General features: G+C 59.1%; 1 protein-coding gene across 5 annotated transcripts; it reads left to right on the top strand.

The window, feature by feature from the left end:
* The first annotated feature begins 5,406 nt into the window (after positions 1-5,406).
* On the top strand, positions 5,407-22,315 carry TNS2 (tensin 2). 5 transcript variants are annotated; one of them, XM_050748840.1, is made up of 30 exons: positions 7,606-7,620; positions 8,618-8,808; positions 9,211-9,319; positions 9,811-9,848; positions 10,761-10,799; positions 11,119-11,157; positions 11,309-11,358; positions 11,614-11,785; positions 12,902-12,952; positions 13,284-13,406; positions 13,495-13,559; positions 14,715-14,798; positions 15,269-15,381; positions 15,473-15,533; positions 15,727-15,802; positions 16,015-16,144; positions 16,279-16,344; positions 16,421-16,534; positions 16,757-17,968; positions 18,102-18,252; positions 18,372-18,961; positions 19,077-19,166; positions 19,519-19,644; positions 19,858-19,950; positions 20,081-20,158; positions 20,325-20,402; positions 20,823-20,991; positions 21,083-21,151; positions 21,500-21,529; positions 21,678-22,315. In XM_050748840.1, the coding sequence occupies exons 2-30, from the start codon at positions 8,665-8,667 to the stop codon at positions 21,814-21,816; spliced, it is 4,299 nt and encodes a 1,432-aa protein (XP_050604797.1). In that variant the 5' UTR covers positions 7,606-7,620; positions 8,618-8,664; the 3' UTR covers positions 21,817-22,315. The 5 variants fall into 5 exon arrangements, with proteins under 5 accessions (XP_050604801.1, XP_050604798.1, XP_050604797.1 ...); XM_050748844.1 differs by lacking the exons at positions 7,606-7,620; positions 8,618-8,808 and adding an exon at positions 5,407-6,615; XM_050748841.1 differs by lacking the exon at positions 8,618-8,808 and having other exon boundaries at positions 6,693-7,620.
* Positions 22,316-22,539: the final 224 nt, after the last annotated feature.

Genomic DNA, 22,539 nt, shown 5'->3' on the forward strand with positions numbered 1-22,539 from the left:
CCCTTGAGTCAGCACTGCACTGGTGGACCAGAGATACTGGTGACAACCTGGTCAAGGTTACCAGAACAGAGGCTTACAGACTCAGTGGGAATTTTCCAAACAGCTAGGGACAGACTGGTCATTGTTGCAAGGCAGGAAAGGGGTTAGGACAGTGGCAGAGAATCCCTAAGGTCACAAGGAGGTGGAACATACAAAGGAGCCCGGGAAAACCTCAGTCAACAATTTTGGGGATTTAAGAGCCAAGAGGAGGAGCCAGTTAACACAAATGGCATTTCCCAGCCAATTGGAACAGCTGCTCTTCTAGTTTCTGGCCAGTGCATTTTTCTGTTCTCCAAAATTGGCAAAGTTGAGGGATATGAGACTCAGCTGTGATGATGTGAAGGCTTTTCAATGTGGCTTTAGGTGCCCCTATCGTCCAGGCTGCCTGGGGAACCTACAAGGTAATGCTTGTTCACTGCCTCTCTACCACTGGAATCAGTTTCAGTCATATTCTCCAAGCTTTTGTTTCAAGCCACTCTCTTAGCTGTGCAATACTGAGGTTTAGGTAAATGATGGAAAGAAGGAACAAAAATAGGAAAGGCTTGTTGAAAGAGGTTTATGATGGCTGTGTACAGAAAGTGTATAGAGGAAGGCCCTGTGTATGGCCACATCCTCATAAAGTGTGTGGCCAGGTGCGGTGACTCACGGCTGTAATCCCAGCACTCTGGGAAGCCAAGGAGGGCAGATCACATGGTCAGTTCTAGACCAGCCTGGCCAGTATGGTGAAACCCTGTCTCTACTAAAAATATGAAAATTAGCCAGGCGTAGTGGCACACACCTGTAGTCCCAGCTACTCAGGAGGCTGAGGCAGAAGAATCACTTGAACTCAGGAAGTAGAGGCTGCAGTGGACCGGGATCGTACCACTGCACTCCAGCCTGGGTGACAGAGCAAGACTGTCTCAAAAAAAAAAAAGATGTGTGTTAGCCGTGCATGGTTGCTCACACCTGTAATCCCAGCACTTTGGGAGGATGAGGCAGGAGGATCGCTTGAGCCTAGGAGTTTGAGACCAGTCAGGGCGACATGGCAAGACCCTTCTCTACAAAAAATAGAAAAATTATCCAGGTATGGTGGTGTATGCCCATAGTTGCAGCTACTCGGGAGGAAGGATCACTTGAACCCAGGAGGTCAAGGCTGCAGTGAGCTGTGATCACACCACTACACTCCAGCCTGGGCAACAGAGCAAGACCCTGTCTCAAAAAAAAAAAAAAAAAAAAAAAAAAATGTGGGTCCACCCAGAAGCCTCCCAGCTGCAGAAGTGGACCCAGGAGTGGTCAGCCCTCATTGCCAACCTCTTGTAAATCTTGAACTACTGGACAAGTAGGGGGAAAGTGCAGGTGCAGCATCCTACTTCACAAGGGCTAACTTGAGGCTGGTTAGCTCCCACGTGTATCCCAGTCCACATTAGCCTAGTTTCTTCTCAATAGAATCAAACACTATACTCTGGATCCCAAGGCACTAGGGTCCCAGTTCGTGCTGAGGGCGTCGCCTCAAGTGCTAAGTGAGCTCACAGCATCTGGTTTCTCAGGAAGTGAGAGAGCTACACATCTGCTCCTGGGAAGCATTATTTGTCAAATAAGCCTTGTTTCTCTGCAACCATTGTAGCCCCCAGGGCTACAAGTAAAGAGGGACTTGCTTCCCTTACCCTCCCCCAAAAGAAATTTGGAAGAGAAGAGCTGAGCTGCTCCCCGCCCAGCTGCAGCAACCTCCTGCTTGGACAATACACCCTCTGTCCTCAGCCAGGAGATCCGCCTCTGGAGTTGGCTCTGCCCCTTCCCCCACTCTTCCTGGTTCCCAGCACCCAAACCCTCTACTGGAGTTCTCCTGACCCAGTGGTCTCCAGCCAGGACAATCCCACACCTTCAAATCCTCCCCCTACAGTCCCTGCACCCCAAGGATCTGAGCACATTCAGTAACAGGCATGGGGTCACCCCAGACCATGGAAGAGGGGGTTCCACCTTCAGTGCCAAGATGGACCACCCTCTGCATAGTCAAGGTAAGAAAACCTGTGTGGAGGGAGGCCAGAGGTGTTCCTGAAATTATTTGGCCTTTATTAATATCAACCTGGCTTTCTCCTCCTCCCCTTCTCCCTCCTCTCTGAAGCTCCTGCTGCTGTGAGCTGGAAATCAGGATGCCTGGCTGGCCCTTCTGAACCTTTCATTTTTGTTTCACTCCCACCAAGCTACCTCCTGCATAACTTCTTATTCTCAGCCTTTCTCATCAGCTTCCTTCCTGCAGCTCCCTTCCCCACTATCCCCAGTTTGAGAGTAGGAATCAAGCCAGAGCTGGGAGTTGGACCACCCATCTTGTGACCCTTTTCCAATTCCTTGGAACCTTAAAGTTCCTCTCATGGGCCTGCCAGGCAGCAGCAAAACCAGCATGTGTGAGATTCTAGCCCTTACCCCTCACCTCTCTGGGATCCAATCAAGTTCCTCTTTGAGTCCCAGTCTCTCCATGGTAACTTTACAGCTGAGGTAAAGGTACTGCCACAGCATCCATCCCAAGGCCCAGCCAAAGACCCTAAGGAATGCTGGGAAGAGCAAGATGTTAAAAGAGCTGGTTGAAGGCTCCAAAGACATGAACACATTTAATTATCTCATGTATCTCGATTACGTAATCAAATCTGGCCAAAATACATGGGACAACCTTCAGCCCTGCCCTTTCTCCAGAAGCCTCCAATCCCTGCCACTCTCCTCGGTATTCCCCTAACTCTTGCCTCTCCCCTCTTCCCAGTGCCTCCCTACTCGTTCCTGCCTGGCTCCCCCCACCCCCTCCTGTCCCCAGTGCCCAGTGACTCCCACTGCTCTAACCTCTGAAACTGTCTATTGAACACCAACTCAACCAAGAGCAGTAAGATCAAGGCTTCCCAGTCCCAACCATATCCACCCCTCCCAAATGCCAATTTCTGGGTGGGGGGGACACACCGTCATCACGCACTTCTTCACAGACTCTTCTTCCCTGCTGCAAGATTGGAATCAGGTGCTCCACCCCCTGGAAATGAGAACCAGTCTTCTCAGCCTTTGCCAAAGACAAGATGAGCACAGAAGGGACCCAGCTGAGACGAGACAGGGAGGGAAAGAAGGCCTTAGAGCCAGTAGTACTGGCTGCTTTGGGCAGGCACTGGACATTGAGCCCTGGGCACTGGGTTCTCAGAATCCCAACCTCCCTTCCCCCGCCCCTTTTCATCATGGAAAATCCAGCAGGGAGGGTGGAGGGAGAAAGTTTCAGGAAGTGCTCACTGCTAAAGGACGCTGGGGAATGTAGGAATGGCAATAAGTTCAGAACTTCTAGGAAGATATCCCCTACCTTATCCCTACCCTCCACCTTCCCCTCCAGGGTGGCACGACTCGAACCTGCCCTAGGACCCATTAGCTCCATTCCATAAAGTTCCTATCCAGTACCAGGCACTGAAAAAGAAGAGAATGAAGTCAGACCATAGAAAGAACTTCCATCTCCATTTGGAAAGCCTGGACTCAAGTTAAATGTAAGGAAGACCTTCTCAGAGGTCTCCTGCAGAGTGGGAATGACGGTCCAGCTCTTTCAAAACAGGGCAATGGGCCAGGCATGGTGGCTCACGTCTGTAATCCCAGCCCTTTGGGAGGCCGAGGAGGGGGAATCGCTTGAGCTCAAGAATTGGAGACCAACCTGGGCAACAAAGCGAAACCCCATCTCCACAAAAAATTAGCTGGGCGTGGTGGCGCCCGTCTGTAGTCCGAGCTACTAGGGAGGCTGAGGTGGGAGGATCGCTTGAGCCTGGGAGGCAGAGGTTGCAGTGAGCCGAGATCGCGCCACTGCACTCCAGCCTGGGTGACAGAGACTCCGTCTCAATGAATAAACGAAGCAGGGCACTGGATGGGATGGCTGGAGCTGCTTGCGGGTGGAGATGGGGGCTTGAGCCTGATGGAGGTCCTCAGCTGTGAATCCTTTCAGAATACTAGCCCAGGAGGTCTCCTGTGAGGCAGAGGACCAGGGAAGGGTGTCCGGCGACTTGGGCCAAAAGTAACACCAGGTGTCTTCACCTGATTCAGGCGCCCGCCTGGGGTAGGGGACGCTAGCACCACCAGGGTAGGCCACGGGTGGTACTCTCAGGTCAGGCCCAACCAGGCACACTCCTGTCGGGAGGGTGAGAGGCTGAGGCTGCGCGGCAGTTCCCTGTCTCCTTGTTCCTAGTTTCTTCTGGACCTATGCCCACCGTTTCTTCTGCGTCTGTCTGGCTCGCGTGTTTCTTTTTGCCTGTGTCCCGCCGGGTCAGCTCTCCCCGTCTCTGAGACTTTCCCGTCCCCGTGTCCTCCGCGGCCGTCTCTCTCCAACTCTCTCTCCCCCTCTCAGCCACTTCCTGTCTCCAGTATGTGCCTGGCTCGGCCCCGCTGGCCGTCTGCGCACCCTCTTTCCCCTCGGCTCTTTGTGAGTGTGGGTTCGCGGGAGAAGGTGGGGAGGAGAGGAGGCCGAGGGGCGGGGAGCGGGCGGAACGTGGGGATTGGAGCCGGGAGGGAGGAGGAGGAGGAGCGGGCGGCCACGGGCGCGGGCGCGGGGCGCGGCGCGCGGCGCGCGGCGGGGGCGGGAGGGAGCCCAGCCGAGCGCGGCCGCCCGCTCCCGCCACCGCCGCCTCCGCGTCCGCGTCCGCTCCGCGCGGGCACGGGCGGGATGGGCTGGCCCAGGGGCTCCCCCTGCTGCTGCCCCGCCCCGCCGCGCCCCCGCCCCGCCGGGCGCCCCCCGCAGGTGAGTGGCCGCGCCGCGCTGCGCGGGTGGCGGCCTCTGCGTCACGGCCGCGCGGGCAGTGCCAGGGGCGGGCGCCAGGGGGCGCGGGGCCGCCGGAGGTCGAGGGGGCGCGGGGCGCGGCCCGGGACTGGGGCTGGGGACTCTGGCTGGCCGCATGGAGCTGGGAGCAGCTGGAGGCCAGGACAGTGACTAGGGGGCGGGGCGCGGCCGCGGTCCTACTCGATCAGGCCGCCACGCCTTCCAGCACCTGGGGCGCACGGGGCCGCGCGCCGTGCCACACAGCAGGCCCGGGACCCGGCAGCAGCGGGGAGCGGCGCCCGGGACCCGGCCTGGCAGGGTGCGGGCGAACGTTTTCCTTTCCTGCTTCACATGTGGGACACTGAGGCCCTAAGCGGGCACAGACGAGGCTACTTCGACTCGCCAGCCCCGCTCTGCGACCCCCTTCCTTCTCTGCCTCCATCCTCCAGACCCTTCTGGGCACACCCCCAGAGCCGCCACCCTCCCTCGCTCCTTCCCTGGGTCTTACCCCTCCTCCGCGGCGGCCGGGCTCCCAGCCTCCCTTCCAACCACAGCTATTTCCAGGAAGGGGGGTGTGGGTGGAGGGGGTTCTCCAAACAAACCCAAGACTTCGGAGAAAGAGGGGGCCCGGCTGGGGGAGAAGTTGACAGGCTCTGGAATGTTATAGGCGGGAGGAGGGTGAGGGTCCAAGTGGGTCTAGTGATGCCTTCCCAGCCCTCCTCAAGTGAGCTACTTTTCCCCTCGGGACTGGCTCATAGGGATTCCATCCCTGCCTCCCTTCTGAGGTGTGAGTGCCACAGGATGGGAGGGACTCACAGCCACAGTGGATCCTGACCACCCCACCCCTCACCGGACTCACTGCTTGGGCATCTCCTTGCTGGGTCTGGGTGGGGAGTGTGAGACCAGTGAAGGTGAGAGGATGTCTGGGGACCTGTTCCAGGTGAGGGGACTTTCAGCCCCTATGGAGGCAGCAGATCGAATCCTGTAGAGTCCTGGTCAGGGCCATGTGCCATAGAAGGTGGGACTGGACAGAAAAAAGCCACCCCCACCGCCCACCTTGTCACACTGCCTCATCTCCCCCAAGCAGGGCTGGGGGCTGGACAAGGCCAGGCCCGGTTGCCCACACTGGCCAGGGGCCTGGAATGTGCTGGGACACAGCCAGCCTGGCAGGATGGGGGTGGGTCGCAGAGCCCGTGCTCCTCTCCAGTTACAGGCTGGGGGCCCAGGCCTGCCACACAGATGCCACCTTCTGGCCAGGATATCCTGGGGACACACTTCTTGGCCTGGAAAATTGGAGCTTCAAGGGAGAGGTCTCAGGCTAGGCCCAGCCCAGTCAGGTTCTCACAAGGGTCTCAAGTGGGCACCCACAGCAGGCCTCACCCCAGAGAATGCAGGATTCTCCATCCCAGAGAACCCTTCCTGACGGGTATGAAGGAGCAGAAGGCAAATAGAAGGGATCCCGTGGGAGAAGCCAGGGCTGTGGGAGTTGCCTGAGTACTGGGACATTCAATAAATACCATGCAAATGAGAGGGGCACATTTGCACATTCTTTCAAGTGACAGCTACAGCCGGTCCCAGGGGCTGCTGTCCACAGCTTGGGGCTGAAGACTCCCAGGCCATTAACCCCTTAGCTTTTAGGGAGATTACTCCCCCTTTTCCAAGGCCCCATCCACCTCCCTCCCTTGACTCCCAGGACGGGAAGTTGGCCATGTTCCCAGGAGGGAGGCGGGAGGCCCGTGGATGGGGGTGGAGTATGTGTTGGGAGGGGGGACCTCCTGTCCAGTCCTCAGGCCCTGGGACAGCTGCTGAGGAAGGAGAGCAGACCCAGGAGAGCCATGAAGGTAGTACTCAGGCTTCGGGGTTGCAGCAGGGGGAGGGTACAGCCCTTGGGTGGAGAGACCAAGTTGCAGGGCTGGAAAGAGGGCTAGGGATCTGTGAGATCATGTCTGAAACAAAGCCAGGGAATGGGTGAGTGGGGGGCACTGTGTCAGGAGCAGAAACCTGGGGCCTTTCAGGAGAAGGGCCTCATATGCCTTAGGCTGTGGCAGGAAAATGGATTACTCCCCAAACCTGAGCAAAGCAGTCTTGTGGCTGGAACTTGGCCTTGCAAGGTGTATTGAGGGGAAAGGTGGGCGGTGCATGCTTTCCTTTTCCTACTTCATACAGAGTTAAACTGAGACAGGAAGGGGGCCCCCAGTCCCATTTTTACCTGACTCTCAGGACACACTCGGGATCCTGGGCCTGCCTGCTGGTAGTAGTTCCCAGCTCCACTCCCTCCCCAGCGGAAGTCCCTCGAGGGCTTGAGAGTTCTGGCTGGAGCCTGGCTGGGACACACTGTTCCCCACTTGCCCTTTAGCCCTGCCCTGAGACCAGAATTCTCACCCGGCCCCACTGGGGGCAGGATCTCAAGACCATGGATCCCTGCAGATCCCTGGAGAGTGTGGTGTCCCAGGTGTGGGACAACTCCAGAGTTGGGGAATGGGGGGAGCAAAAGATCACAGGCTGACACTCCCAGCAGGGTAGATCCTGGGAATCTGATCTCCTGGCCTCCCCCACATCCTCCCCCCTCCACTTCCTGGAGCAGCGACCTGCCCCCTTCCCGCCTGCACTTCCCTCCACGTCCAGGGCCGGGCTTCTCCTCACACCAGCCAGACAGCCTACCCTCCGCCCAGGGGAAGCGGCTGCCTCCGCCAGGCCGCTTCCAGGAAGCCCCGGGCCAGGCCCCAGCATTGTTCAGGCCCTGGGGCCAGCACCCCAGCCAGCAGAACACCATGAAGTCCAGCGGCCCTGTGGAGAGGCTGCTCAGAGCCCTGGGGAGGAGGGACAGCAGCCGGGCCACAAGCAGGGTAGGAGTGCCCACCAGCTGGGCAAAAGAGGGGCAGGGGTGGAGGTGTGGGCAGTGGGGGAGGGGACCTGGAATCAGGCCAGGCCCTCTTCCCAATTTCAGCTTCCTCAGCCTTCTCTCCTGGCCCAGCATCCCCTCCGGAGTGGCCAGGGCTGTAGTGTGAGGGGATGTTTGGGTTAGAGTGGGTACCGCTGTCTGTTTTGGCTCCTCTCACCTTCCCTGCTCTAGCCTGGGTCAACCCTGGGGGTCCTGGCCCCCCAAACCTAAGCCCCAGGTACCTCACTGTAGGACTTTGCCACGCACTATCCAGGTATCCTAGAGCAGACTCAGAGATCATCAGGCCCCTTCCCGGGCCCGGGGAAGTTTGAGGAAAATGGGGTGGCAGGGCAGAAAAGGAGAGAGGAGAGGGAGTCAGGAGTGCTTTCGAACTGGAGGTTTGCTTTCCACTGACAGCATCCATATCTGCTGCTAATGCCTGCATGCTCCCAAGTGTCCTAGTGGGTCCCACAAAGTTGGTCCAGCCCAGAAGTGTTGCAGGGACAGTCAAAAAACCAGAGATGCTGCCCACATCCCCATCACTCCCTTTCCCAACTTCCCAGCCTTGCCCCAAAAGCAGCAGCTCAGGACAACCTGAGAGACTACTGTGATGGGTCCCCAGGATGAGGACAGCAGGAGTCTGAACTCCAGAGGAGGGGGAATATTGGTAAAACAGAGAGGTGGCAAGGAGACAAGCTGTCCCCAGACAGAGGATAGGAGTGAACCCACAGTGGGAGGGGAAGGGACTGAGATAGGCCTGGGCCATAAGGGGGCATCCCAGGCTCCTGCTTCACTGCACCTCTGGATCAGGAGGGGCTGAACAGAGAATCTGGTCCACTCCTTCCTCATTCAGTGTGTGAATGAATCCCAAGTGCCAGGGGGCAGGGGGTCGGGGGAGAGCTCACAGCATCCAAAACCAGCTAAACATCTCTCCCCAGTGACAGGCCTCTGTTTCCCTCCAGCATGACCACCCCCCTTATCCAATTGCTGTCTGCTGCCTCAATGCACAATGAGTAAACATGTTGTTCTGACCGTGGGGGAGGAGGGCATGTCAGCTGTCTGGAGCGTGGGGACAGCAGGAGCTAAAGGAGCAGGACTGGCTGAGGCCACTCCTGCTGGCTCAGTCTGGTGCTGCAGGACTGACATACAACAGGTATGTCTGGAACCTCCCTGCTCACTCTGCACACAGGTCTCCATGAAGGGAGGACAAGACGGGAAGAGTCAGGGAGTACCCCTACTGCACCAGGGGGAAAGCCTGAGCATGTGGGCTTTCCACAAGGGCATCACATACCAGGGCCACGTGAGGGGCCCAAGTGATCCCCTGGGGAGGAGCTGACCCAGCAAAGGTGACGCAAGGGGTCAGATTCCATACACAGCTGAGGACAGGCCCAATGACCGCCCTGAAGCAGCTGTGGCCAAGTGCGTCCTACAAGTTTGAGGGCTTGATCTGGATGGAGGAAACCAGTGCAGTGCTAAGGCAAGGCTCCTGCCCAGTCCCAGAGATGGAGATGGGCCCACTGGGAACTCACACCTCTGTTTGTCCTTCCACCCTCAGCCTAGGAAAGCTGAGCCTCATAGTTTCCGGGAGAAGGTTTTCCGGAAGAAACCTCCAGTCTGTGCAGTATGTAAGGTGACCATCGATGGGACAGGCGTTTCGTGCAGAGGTGAGGTGCTCTGTCCTGTGACTCTGAGACCCTCCACCCAGTACCACTGTGTTGCACAACTCCAGCAGGCCAACTCACACAATCTCAAATGTAATATGCTGCTCCTGGATTAGGCACAATGGCACCTAAGAGGCGGCTGCCTCCCCCTTCAGATGGCCCTGGCTCCCCATGACAGACACCCCCCACAACCCAGGAGACCCAGTATTCTCCACCATCTTCCCATCCTGACTTGTGACTGTAGTCTTCCTTCCCTCCCTTCCTCCTCACCTCCACCCACCCTGGAACGTTACCCCTGGCCTACGCAATAGTACCCCACTGCCACACTCTTCCCTCAAAACCTAGCCCTGCTCCTCCGCCCTAGCCAGCCCAGTCCAGCTGGGATCCTGGAAGTCCCAGGATCTGGTTCCAGGGTCTGGGAGATGAGGGAAGGCCATTCCTTCCACTGTCCCACAGGCCCCTGCTAACCCCTCTCCTCCCCCTACCTCCCCTAGTCTGCAAGGTGGCGACGCACAGAAAATGTGAAGCAAAGGTGGGTATCTGATTCTACCTGATAGGGGGAGAGGGTCTGGAGTCCCTTCCTCCTCCCAAACAGGCTTCTCCAACCACACTGGCATCAACCCTCCACCTCCACCCCTCTCACCATTGGGGAACCCCTCCTGGGTGGGAGGGGTGCTGACTGGGCCCTTTAAGAACCACCCTACTCCGCCTTCTGGAGGGCTGGCCGGCCCAGGCGGGTGGACAGCGAGACAGCGTTTGTCTTGGTGCTGTGCCCAGGCTGCAGCTGGCGAGAGGATGGGGGTGGGGAAGAGGAGGAGAATGAGGAGGAGGAAGGGTGGGGTGGGTGGGGGGTGGGGGAGCAGGATTTCAGAGACTGGGCAGCCGGATGGGCTGTGCCTTCCCTCTGGGGAAGGGTCCTCAAAATGCCTGGGCGGGCCTTGTCCTGGGCCCTGGAAAAACTGGGCCTTTCCAGAAATAAGCTGTAGATAGCACCTACTGTCCACTGGGCACCCAAGACAGCCCTATCTCTGAGGAGGTTCCCTGGTCTTCCTGCAGGGCAGGGAAGGAGGGTCCCAGGGCCCTGGAGCTGGCTTGGGGGAGCTGTGTGCCCAGGGGCGGGGTCTCCCGGTGAAAGAGGCCAGTGTCCGTCCCTGGCCATGGCCTGCCTGCGTGCTCTATATATAACTCCTGCCCTGCAGCTGGATGAATGGGGGTCTGTGTGGGCTGGGGGCTGAGCGCCAAGAGCAACAAGTGGGGGGCCTGGGGGGTGGGGGACCAAGAGGCCAGAGGGGAGGTGCCCTTAAATAGCACAACCTCAGCTGGAGCCTGTGCCCATCTGCTGAAGGCCCCTCCACCTTCCTCCTGAAGCTGAGGGGCTACCCCATCCTCAAGCCCAGGAGAGCCCTTCACCAGGAGCTCAGTTCCTTACTCGGTCCCCTTCCAGGTGACTTCAGCCTGTCAGGCCTTGCCTCCCGCGGAGTTGGTGAGTGCGCTCTGGGATGGGGTGGGGAAGGCAAGGAACCTGGCCATGGTGTCCAGAGGTCTGGTGGCTCCAGAGAGGGCCCCCAGGAGATGACCTTGAATGTAGTGCTGTGGGTATTGCTCATCCTACAAGGAAAGAAAAAACTGTCTAAGTCCTCTGCTGATCTTGTGCCCTTGGGCCTGCTGGGGATAGAACTCCTCTCCCCTTGTCCAGTACAGCCTTCATCAGGACACTGACATTCCCTTCCACTGTTCCCAGGCCCACAGTGGTCCTTGCCCCTGCTGTAACCACTGCCTTTTCCTCCCCCATCTCCCTCTAGCGGCGAAACACGGCCCCAGTCAGGCGCATAGAGCACCTGGTAAGGTGATGCTGGAGGAGGAGGGGGAAGCAGGTAGCTTTGGGAGTAAGGATCTAGATTTCCTGAAGACAAAAGTGTATGGCTCTGGAGTGGGCAGTCTAGAGTAGGGGGCACCCAAAGAGATGTCCAGACACTGTCTGTTATCCACCAGGGATCCACCAAATCTCTGAACCACTCAAAGCAGCGAAGCACTCTGCCCAGGTAAGTGAGGGTGCTGGGGTGGTCCCACGTGACCCCCTTTCCGCCGGCCCCACACCTCAGCCCAGGGCGCTGCCCCTCAACAAAGCTCCCCGGGACAGCCCCCCACCCCCAAAGCGGTATTCTCCCTCCGGACCGACCCACCCACCCTCAGGACCCACCAGGCTTCACCTGCTGCCCAACAGACAGCCTTCCCATCACACTAGCCACCTCCGGGTGCCCTGCCCCTGCGTTCATGCGTAGGCTCCCCCTCCCCAGGAGCTTCAGCCTGGATCCGCTCATGGAGCGGCGCTGGGACTTAGACCTCACCTACGTGACGGAGCGCATCTTGGCCGCCGCCTTCCCCGCGCGGCCCGATGAACAGCGGCACCGGGGCCACCTGCGCGAGCTGGCCCACGTGCTGCAATCCAAGCACCGGGACAAGTACCTGGTGAGGGGGCGGGGCCATCAGGAGTCAGCCAATGAGAGGGGCGTGGGGTCCAGATGGGCGAGGCTAATCACTGACGTCACCAGTGGAGGCGAGGCCGCCAGTGGGCGGGACCAGAGGAGTGGGGGTGGGGTGGGGGCGGGGGCGGGGGTGGGGGTGGGGTGGGGGGGGGGGGGGGGGGGGGTGGGGGGAGTGGGGGGGGGGGGGGGGGGTGGGGGGGTGGGGGGGTGGGGGGGGCGGGGGGGCGGGGCCCGCAGTGGCGCCTGGAGCGGAGCGGAGTATCCAGGAGCGCTGGCGACTTGGCTGTGACTGGCTAGGCCGGGCCTTAACTACCTTCTTATTTTCTTTCTTTCTTTACTTTTTTTTTTTTTTTTTTTTGAGACGGGTCTCACTTTGTTGCCCAGGAGGTGATCCGCCCGCCTCGGTCTTCCAAAGTGCTGGGGTTACAGGCTTGAGCCACTGCGCCAGGCCTGCACTTTGTTTTAGAGGAAGATTCTTTTTTTTTTTTTTCTTTTTTTTTTTTTTTTTTTTTTTTTGTTGTTGTTGTTTTGAGGCAGAGTCTGCACTCTGTTGCCCAGGCTGGAGTGCAGTGGCGCGATCTCGGCTCACTGCAAGCTCCGCCTCCCGGATTTGCGCCATTCTCCTGCCTCAGCCTCCCGAGTAGCTGGGACTACAGGCACCCGCCACTGCGCCCGGCTAATTTTTTGTATTTTAGTAGAGACGGGGTTTCACCGTGTTAGCCAGGATGGTCTCGATCTCCTGACCTCGTGATCCGCCCGCCTCGGCCTCCCAAAGTGCAGGGATTACAGGCGTGAGCCACCGCGCCCGGCCTAGAGGAAGATTCTTTTTTTTTTTTTTTTTTTTTTTTTTTTTTTTTGAGACGGAGTCTGGCTCTGTTGCCCAGGCTGGAGTGCAGTGGCTGGATCTCAGCTCACTGCAAGCCCTGCCTCCCGGGTTCACGCCATTCTCCTGCCTCAGCCTCCCGAGTAGCTGGGAGTACAGGCGCCCGCCACCTCGCCCGGCTAATTTTTAGGAAGATTCTTAACTTAGGATCCACCTCCACCTCGTGCCTCATTGCCGGAGGTCCCTTCTGTCTAAAGCCCTCCCCCTTTATTTCAGCTCTTCAACCTTTCAGAGAAAAGGCATGACCTGACCCGCTTAAACCCCAAGGTATGAAGGAAATGGCCTGCCCAGTCATTAAACCAAGCCACCCCTACCCCAGAAGCCCCCAGCTTCCTCGTTATTAATAGTAGCGATTGGCATCTACTTCACTCTTAAGCACCTTCCCCCTCTCGCATGACATATTACTGGAGACACCCCAAAACGTGATGCAGCAGGTATCAGCCCATTGTATAGATAAGGAAAGTGCTGAGGTTATCATGGAGAACCAGCAGATCCCCAGCCTTGCCCCCAGACCCGTATGCCCTGTCCCCTTTCCACACCGCCTGTGTCTCTCTGTTGGTGGGCCCCAGCCCCAGTTGCACCCCTGCACTCTCCCCAGGTTCAAGACTTCGGCTGGCCTGAGCTGCATGCTCCACCCCTGGACAAGCTGTGCTCCATCTGCAAAGCCATGGAGACATGGCTCAGTGCTGACCCACAGCACGTGGTTGTACTATACTGCAAGGTGGGCCAGGACCTCGGGTTCCCTGGTGCCTGGAGGCTCCAGGTCAGCCTGGAGCCCCCAGACCCTCATCCCTGTCTCTGTCTCTCAGGGAAGCAAGGGCAAGCTCGGGGTCATCGTTTCTGCCTACATGCACTACAGCAAGATCTCTGCAGGGTGAGGCTCCCAGCACCGGAGTAGCCCCTTCCCCAGTGGCCCTTTCTCCAGCTGGCCCCTTAGGAACCATCTCCCCTGGAGCCCACCTCTTCATTGAGAGTCCTTTGCTGTCAAGTTAGCATTTCCACCTCCCTTTATCACTAGTACAGCAACACAGTCTGCAGCAGATGGTCTGTAAAGTTTCCTAGGGCAGCCACAAACAGGGTGGTGTAAAACAGTGGAAATGGGCCAGGTGCCGTGGCTCACACCTGTAATCCCAGCACTTTGGAAGGCCGAGGTGGGCGGATCACCTGAGGTCAGGAGTTTGAGACCAGCCTGGCCAACATGATGAAACCCTGTCTCTACTAAAAATATAAAAATTAGCAGGGCGTGGTGGTGGGTGCCTGTAATCCCAGCTACTCAGGAGGCTGAGGCAGGAGAATCGTTTGAACGCGGGAGGCGGAGGTTGCAGTGAGACCACATGGTGCCACTGGACTCCAACCTGGGCAACAGCGAGACTCCATCTCAAAAACAAAACAAAACAAAACAAAAACCGGTGGAAATATACTGTCTCACAGTTCTGGAGGCCAGAAGCCCCAAATCAAGCTGTCGGCAGGCCCTTGCTTCCTCTGAGACTTGAGATGGAATCCTTCCTTGTCTCATTCTACCTTCTGGTGGTGGCCAGCAAGCCTTGGCGTTCCTCGGTTTGCAAACACATCACTGTAATCTCTGCCTCTGTCATCACATGATGTTCTCCCTGTGCATCTCTGTCTGTGTCTCTTCCTCTCTTCTTATAAGGGCACCAATCATATTGGATTCAGGGTCCACCCTCCTTCAGTATGAGCTCATCTTAACTAATTATGTCTGCAATGGCCCTATTTCCAAATAAGGTCACATTCTGAGGTACATGTCTTTCGGGGGGATATAATTCAACTCATGAGATGGTTTTGTTGCCCCGTTTTACAGATGAAAAAACTAAAGTTCAGGGAATAATTGCCTGGGGCCCAAAAACTAGTAAAGTGACTGTACATGGTGCTTCTCATTCTCATTACCACCACTCTGGGCTTCCTCTAGACTCAGGGGATCATACCTCTCCTCCCTCCCCTGGGGCTCAGGGATGGGAGACCAGGATGAAGACTAGTCCCTAATCCTCAACACTGGCCTTGCTGTCCCCAGGGCTGACCAGGCACTGGCTACTCTTACCATGCGGAAATTCTGCGAGGACAAGGTGGCCACAGAACTGCAGCCCTCCCAGCGTCGGTGAGCAGCCTGGGTGGGGATGGGCCAGAGGAGCAGCTCCCTTCATGGCTACCAAGGCCAAGACTCTCGTATCCATGCAGCACACCTTCACTGAGTGTGCCAGGGGCTGTGCCAGGTGCTGAGAATTCAAAGTGGACAAAGCCCCTGCCCTCATGGAGCTTTCATGCTAGTAGGATGGAAGGCAGTAGACCTGGGAATAAATAGACGAGGAGGTCCATCATAAAGAGAACCTTAAGGACAGTCGGGGCCTGCCACTATAAAGTGAAGCAGAGGTCTGGGGAAAGAGCTTTGAGGCAGAGGGGAGCAAGAAGGATTGAGATTAGATGCAAGGAAGAACTTTCTGGTGACCTGGTAGACGGGAAGGAAGTGCTGAGGAGAAGAGCCAGCTTTCTAAGGGTGGATGGTTGAAATGATACAAGGTGACCTCCAGAGGAAAAGGCTTATGTTCTCCTCGACACGCCCTCTGCCAGATACATCAGCTACTTCAGTGGGCTGCTGTCCGGCTCCATCAGAATGAACAGCAGCCCTCTCTTCCTGCACTATGTGCTCGTCCCCACGCTGCCAACCTTTGAACCCGGCACAGGTGAGTCTGCCTGAGATGTGCTCCCTAGGGAGAGCCACCTTCAGGCCCCTCCACTCAGCACCCCTCCGCGCCTTCTCCTCTGCCCCTCCAGGCTTCCAGCCCTTCCTTAAAATCTACCAGTCCATGCAGCTCGTCTACACGTCTGGAGTCTAGTGAGTGCTCTATTCCCAGGCCCCTGACACTTCATGGCCAGGGCCCCGCTTGCTCCCTGCATTCCTGCTTCTCCAGCCTCCCCAGACACCTGGGCAGGGCTCAGACTCTGGTCTCCTGGCTCCCCCTGACTGCATAGCTGCCTCTGCACACAGGAGCTCTGGTTCATCTCTGCCTTCTCCTCTCTCCCCACAGTCACATTGCAGGCCCTGGTCCCCAGCAGCTTTGCATCAGCCTGGAGCCAGCCCTCCTCCTCAAAGGCGATGTCATGGTGAGGGGGTCCTGGCAACAAGGAGAATCCCGGAGATGGGGCAGGGGTTGGTGGTGTAGCCACACAGTCACCGATTTGAGACAGATTGGAGGGCGGGTAGGGAGATCACCTTGAGATCGAGGCAGGGCAGAAGCTGTGACTAGGCAGCACCCAGGGTGGAAGCACAGAAGAGGACTTGAGGCCTGATTCCCAGCCTCCTGCCTTTCCCCCAGGTAACATGCTATCACAAGGGTGGCCGGGGCACAGACCGGACCCTGGTGTTCCGAGTCCAGTTTCACACCTGCACCATCCACGGACCACAGCTTACTTTCCCCAAGGACCAGCTGGACGAGGCCTGGACTGGTGAGTCTGAGACAAGTGGCCTGGGGCTGGAGCCCAGGTGGCAGGCAGGCAGGTGGCAGGCAGGCAGGTGGCAGGCAGGCAGGAGAGTGTGGTATGGGCCAGGGGCCTGGCTCTTCACTGTCTACTCCCCATAGATGAGAGGTTCCCCTTTCAAGCCTCCGTGGAGTTTGTCTTCTCCTCCAGCCCCGAGAAGATCAAAGGTAAGAGCAGGGACATGGGCTGGGGACTGACGGCTGCCTCTGCCCTGCTCCCCAACACCCGAGTGGCCTTCCACAGGCAGCACTCCACGGAATGACCCCTCGGTCTCTGTCGACTACAACACCACTGAGCCGGCTGTGCGCTGGGACTCCTATGAGAACTTCAACCAGCACCACGAGGACAGTGTGGATGGTGCGCAGGGCAGCCTGCAGGGTGGGAGGTACAGGGTTGTGGCAGGGCCCTGGAGGGGCCGTGGCCAGGGAGAAGAACACTCCCTCCTCCCCAGGCAGAGCCCACTCTCGAGAGACACCCCCGGCCCGATGGCTATCTCCAGTGCCATCCCCTCTCATGAACTCTCTCTCTCCCTCCCTATTCCCTGCTTGCCCTCCCTCCCTGATCCTCTTCCCCACTCAGGCTCCCTGACCCACACCCGGGGTCCCCTGGATGGCAGTCCTTATGCCCAGGTGCAGCGGCCCCCCCGGCAGACCCCCCCGGCACCCTCTCCAGAGCCTCCACCACCCCCCATGCTCTCTGTCAGCAGCGACTCGGGCCATTCCTCCACGCTGACCACAGAGCCGGCTGCTGAGTCCCCTGGCCGGCCGCCCCCTACGGCTGCTGAACGGCAGGAGTTGGATCGCCTCCTAGGAGGCTGCGGAGTGGCCAGTGGGGGCCGGGGGGCTGGGCGAGAGACGGCCATCCTAGATGACGAAGAGCAGCCCACTGTGGGCGGAGGCCCCCACCTCGGAGTGTATCCAGGCCACAGGCCTGGCCTCAGCCGCCACTGCTCCTGCCGCCAGGGCTACCGGGAGTCCTGCGGGGTCCCCAATGGGGGCTACTACCGGCCAGAGGGAACCCTGGAGAGGAGGCGACTGGCCTATGGGGGCTATGAGGGATCCCCCCAGGGCTACGCTGAGGCCTCGATGGAGAAGAGGCGCCTCTGCCGATCGCTGTCAGAGGGGCCATACCCCTGCCCACCTGAGATGGGGAAACCAGCCACTGGGGACTTTGGCTACCGCGCCCCAGGCTACCGGGAGGTGGTCATCCTGGAGGACCCTGGGCTGCCTGCCCTATACCCATGCCCAGCCTGCGAGGAGAAGCTGGCGCTGCCTACAGCAGCCTTGTATGGACTGCGGCTGGAGAGGGAGGCTGGAGAAGGGTGGGCAACTGAGGCTGGCAAGCCTCTCCTGCACTCAGTGCGGCCTGGGCACCCGCTGCCTCTGCTCTTGCCTGCCTGTGGGCATCACCATGCCCCGATGCCTGACTACAGCTGCCTGAAGTCACCCAAGGCAGGCGAGGAAGGGCACGAGGGCTGCTCCTACACTATGTGCCCCGAAGGCAGGTATGGGCATCCAGGGTACCCTGCCCTGGTGACATACAGCTATGGAGGAGCAGTTCCCAGTTACTGCCCAGCATATGGCCGCGTGCCTCATAGCTGTGGCTCTCCAGGAGAGGGCAGAGGGTATCCCAGCCCTGGTGCCCACTCCCCACGGGCTGGCTCCATTTCCCCGGGCAGCCCGCCCTATCCACAATCTAGGAAGCTGAGCTACGAGATCCCTACGGAGGAGGGAGGGAACAGGTACCCATTGCCTGGGCACCTGGCCTCAGCAGGACCCTTGGCATCTGCAGGTGAGGGGCACCAGAGTGCGGAATGCCCAGGGCAGAGGAGGTTCTGGAAGATGGTGGGAAAGTCAAGGGGGAACAGGGTGAGAAGCCAGACAGAAGAGCCCCATCCTGCTCACAGCCCACCTCTCCACTGCAGAGTCGCTGGAGCCAGTGTCCTGGAGGGAGGGCCCCAGTGGGCACAGCACACTGCCTCGGTCTCCCCGAGATGCCCCAGGCAGTGCTTCGTCAGAGTTGTCTGGTCCCTCCACGCCCCTGCATACCAGCAGCCCAGTCCAGGGCAAGGAAAGGTATGCAGAGGGGCCGGGGACACTTGAGTGCTTTCTTGTCCGAGCAGTTGATGAAGGCAGGTGGGGTGGGAGCAGCCACAGTGGGGGCTCTGCTGACCACCTGCCCTTCCACCCTACAGCACCCGGCGACAGGACACCAGGTCCCCCACCTCAGCGCCCACTCAGAGACTGAGTCCTGGCGAGGCCTTGCCCCCTGTTTCCCAGGCAGGCACCGGAAAGGCCCCTGAGCTGCCTTCGGGAAGTGGGCCTGAGCCTCCGGCCCCTAGCCCCGTCTCTCCGACCTTTCCTCCCAGCTCGCCCAGTGACTGGCCTCAGGAAAGGAGTCCAGGGGGCCTCTCAGACGGCGCCAGTCCTCGGAGCCCTGTGCCTACCACACTTCCTGGCCTCCGCCACGCCCCCTGGCAAGGCCCTCGAGGCCCCCCTGACAGCCCAGATGGGTCTCCCCTCACTCCTGTGCCTTCCCAGATGCCCTGGCTTGTAGCCAGCCCAGAGCCGCCTCAGAGCTCACCCACACCTGCTTTCCCCCTGGCTGCCTCCTATGACACCAATGGCCTTGCCCAGCCCCCACTTCCTGAGAAACGCCACCTGCCCGGGCCGGGGCAACAGCCAGGACCCTGGGGCCCAGAGCGGGCATCATCGCCAGCCAGAGGCATCAGTCACCATGTCACCTTCGCACCTCTGCTCTCGGATAATGTCCCCCAACCCCCAGGTATAAAGGCCTTGAGGGGGTTGGGGCCACCTTGAAAGAACCCTTTTTCCTGGGATATAGCATGGATGGGGACCCGGGTACCCTGCGGTCTGAACCTACTCCCTCCCTGTCCTAGAGCCTCCTACACAAGAGAGCCAAAGCAATGTCAAGTTTGTCCAGGATACATCCAAGTTCTGGTACAAGCCACACCTGTCCCGTGACCAAGGTGAGAAGCCAGCCTGCCCCCACCCCACTCCATCCCACCCTCCCGGGTGTCTGTCTTGGTTTTAAGTCCCATCCTGTTGAAGCTCTGGGCTCCTCCTGTCTCAGCTGTGTTTACTCTTGGCTGAGCGTTTGCCAGCAGGTGATTCTGGGCTTTGGGCCAAGGCGGTGAGATCCAACATGGTCAAAGCCCCTGTGAATCCTAGAGCCCTGTCCTCAGACTCCTACCACCACCACAGCTGCCAGGCCAAAACAGACCCAGGGAGCTTGTCGGCGGAGGAGGGGGGCTGCATGGGGCTCAGTCCACCCCTGTGAAAACTTCTCCTTCCCGCTGCCCGCTACCCCTCACCCTGCAGCCATTGCCCTGCTGAAGGACAAGGACCCTGGGGCCTTCCTGATCAGGGACAGTCATTCATTCCAAGGAGCTTATGGGCTGGCCCTCAAGGTGGCCACACCGCCACCCAGTGCCCAGCCCTGGAAAGGTACAGAACGCCCAAACCTGAGTGGGGTGGGGACGAAGTTGGGGGGTGGTGCCAGAGGCAAGGTAACAGGGCGGGTGGGGGTGATGTGCTGGCCATGCCGCTGTGGAGGGGAAAGGCAGGAAAAGACCTCAGCTACTTGGGAAACAATCCCATTAGGGAAGAAGCTGGAGCCTGGAATCCTAAAGCCACAATCTTCCCCTCTCTTCCTCTCAGGGGACCCCTTGGAACAGCTGGTCCGCCATTTCCTCATTGAGACTGGGCCCAAAGGGGTGAAGATCAAGGGCTGCCCCAGTGAGCCCTACTTTGGTGAGAAGCAGGAGCTTGGGGAAGGCTACGTTGGGTCGGTTTAGGGAGACGCCAAGGGATCTCAGGAGGGTGGAAGGGAAAGGCGGAGCACCCTGGGCACCTCAGGACTTTCCCACCTCCTCGTCCACAGGCAGCCTGTCCGCCTTGGTCTCCCAGCACTCCATCTCCCCCATCTCCCTGCCCTGCTGTCTGCACATTCCCAGCAAAGGTGGGTGTCTGGTCATCTGTCCTCCCCACCTCTCCCCTCCCCCTGCAGCCAAAGCAGGATCCAGAGGTCTTAGCTCCCCACCTTCCCTTGGGGAGGCAGAGGGAGTGCTCCAGCTTGGGGAACGCTCTGCCTTCTGAGCTGCTTTGTCGGTTCTCATTGCCCTCAGATCCTCTGGAAGAGACCCCAGAGGCTCCAGTGCCCACCAACATGAGCACAGCAGCAGACCTCCTGCGTCAGGGTGCTGGTAGAGACTTCCCCTCCGCTCCCCTCCCTCTCCCTGGGCACCAAGGGGGCATTGTGGATAGAGGGCATGGGGCACTGAAAGGCCTCGAGGTGGGTGAGCCCTGGCCAACCCATGAGGGCAGGGGAGCCCCATCCTGTTGGGGATGAGGAATTGGGTCCTCAGCCTAGGGTCTCAAAGTCTCCTGAACAAGAAAGAGGATCATGAGGTGGTAGCAGGGAGAAACTTGTTAGAATGTAGATTCTCAGGCTTTTCTGCCTCGCTTCTGACTGTAGTTCCGGTAAAGTCGTGGAATCTGCCTTTTTAACAAGTCACCTATGTGATTGTAAAGCATGTGACAGCAGTAGCTGGGGAATGTGCAAGAGCTGGTGGGGTGGCTAGAGGATGGGCGCTCCCTCTGTGACCCACTCCCTGCCCCCATAGCCTGCAGCGTGCTCTACTTGACCTCAGTGGAGACAGAGTCACTGACAGGCCCCCAAGCCGTGGCCCGGGCCAGCTCTGCAGCTCTGAGCTGCAGCCCCCGCCCAACACCAGCAGTTGTCCACTTCAAGGTGTCCGCCCAGGGCATTACACTGACGGACAACCAAAGGAAGTATGTGTACTCAGCCCTGTGAAACCCCATGCTTAAGGCCCCTAGGGGTCCCCGTTTTTGAGTGTGACTTTCCCCACCCTCCTCCTTGCAGGCTATTCTTTCGCCGCCATTATCCAGTGAACAGCATCACCTTCTCCAGCACTGACCCTCAAGACCGGAGGTGACCCTCCCTCCAAACCCTTTGCCTCAAACCCCCATCGTCCCACCAGGTCCCAGTCCCAGCCCCAGCTCCCAGCCCCAGCCCCAGCTCCCACCCCAGCCCAAGCCCCAGCCCCAGCCCCAGACCCCAGCCCCCGCAGCCCCAGCCCCCAGCCCCCAGCCCCCAGCCCCCCAGCCCCAGCCCCCAGCTCCCAGCCCCCCAGCCCCAGACCCCAGCCCCCCAGCCCCAGCCCCCAGCCCCCAGCCCCCCAGCCCCAGCCCCAGCTCCCAGCCCCAGCCCCAGCCCCAGCCCCCCTTCAGCAGCTGTCCCCTGGAAGTGTGCATCTTCACACTTCTTCTCCTTCTGCAGATGGACCAACCCAGACGGGACCACCTCCAAGTAAGCCCCGCGAATTCAGCCTCTTCCCTCCAAGGGACCAGGGTGCTGCCGTCCTCTCGACGCTGGCATTTGATTCATCTCACCAAGGCCAGCTACATTTCCTTGTGGAAGGAATGCTAAGCCCCCTCCCCACCCTTTGTCCCCCTAGGATCTTTGGTTTCGTGGCCAAGAAGCCGGGAAGCCCCTGGGAGAATGTGTGTCACCTCTTTGCAGAGCTTGACCCAGATCAGCCTGCTGGCGCCATTGTCACCTTCATCACCAAAGTTCTACTGGGCCAGAGAAAATGAAGGAAGGCCACAAGCTGAGAGCCCACATCAACACTGCACCCCTCCCAGCACCCCACAGCCCTCACTTCCCCTGGCCTGGACCCAGGAGACCCAAGAGAAAGCACCCTCCCTTAGGAATGAGGAGTGGGCATCAGGCCTGGGACACTGCTCTCCTTCCCCACCCCCAGCTGGCTAAGTTAAGTGGATGGGCCCATGAGATGACCTTGCATGTGAGCAGATGGCAGAGATGGGTGTGTGAGGGGTGAGGAGGCATCAGCAGTTGAGCCCCAAAGGAGATCAGGCAGCCCCACCTGCAGGAGAACGTCAGCCCTCCAGGGGATCGGCCCCTGCCAGTTCCACCCAGCTGCAGGTCCCAGCATGGCAGGGATGGGAGAGGGGTGGGGAGCAAGTCACTGCCTCCTCTGAGCAGAGATTCAGAGTAGGATCACATGAATAGGGGAAAAAAAGAGAGTCTATTTTTGTCTAATAATAAAGAAATAAAGAATTTCTATAAACTTTAGTCAAAGTTGGAGTCAACCCTTATTCACAGGAGGGTCAAAGCCTCATCTCCCAGGGGACGTATCTGTGCTTCCTGGGGGCATCCCAGGGCCCAGGCCTACAGCCAGGCCCATAGAACATATGATTCCCATCCCTGGCCCAACGCTGGTCTAGATCACCCCACGAGCAAGCTGCCCTCGGCTGCCCCCGCCCGGCAGTCCTGTTCCTAGCCCTGTGGACTGGAAA

The sequence above is a fragment of the Macaca thibetana genome, chromosome 11 (genome assembly GCF_024542745.1).
Source record: "Macaca thibetana thibetana isolate TM-01 chromosome 11, ASM2454274v1, whole genome shotgun sequence".
In the NCBI taxonomy this organism is placed as follows: Eukaryota; Metazoa; Chordata; class Mammalia; order Primates; family Cercopithecidae; genus Macaca; species Macaca thibetana.

What these genes read in the sequence shown, in the direction of transcription:
- TNS2 (XM_050748840.1), top strand. Translation starts at nt 8,665, where the DNA reads ATGAGTAAACATGTTGTTCTGACCGTGGGGGAGGAGGGCATGTCAGCT. An exon ending in TGACCCGCTTAAACCCCAAG is followed by an intron (nt 12,953 to 13,283) that starts GTATGAAGGAAA and finishes CACTCTCCCCAG; the next exon opens with GTTCAAGACTTCGGCTGGCC. An exon ending in ACTGACCCTCAAGACCGGAG is followed by an intron (nt 21,152 to 21,499) that starts GTGACCCTCCCT and finishes CTCCTTCTGCAG; the next exon opens with ATGGACCAACCCAGACGGGA.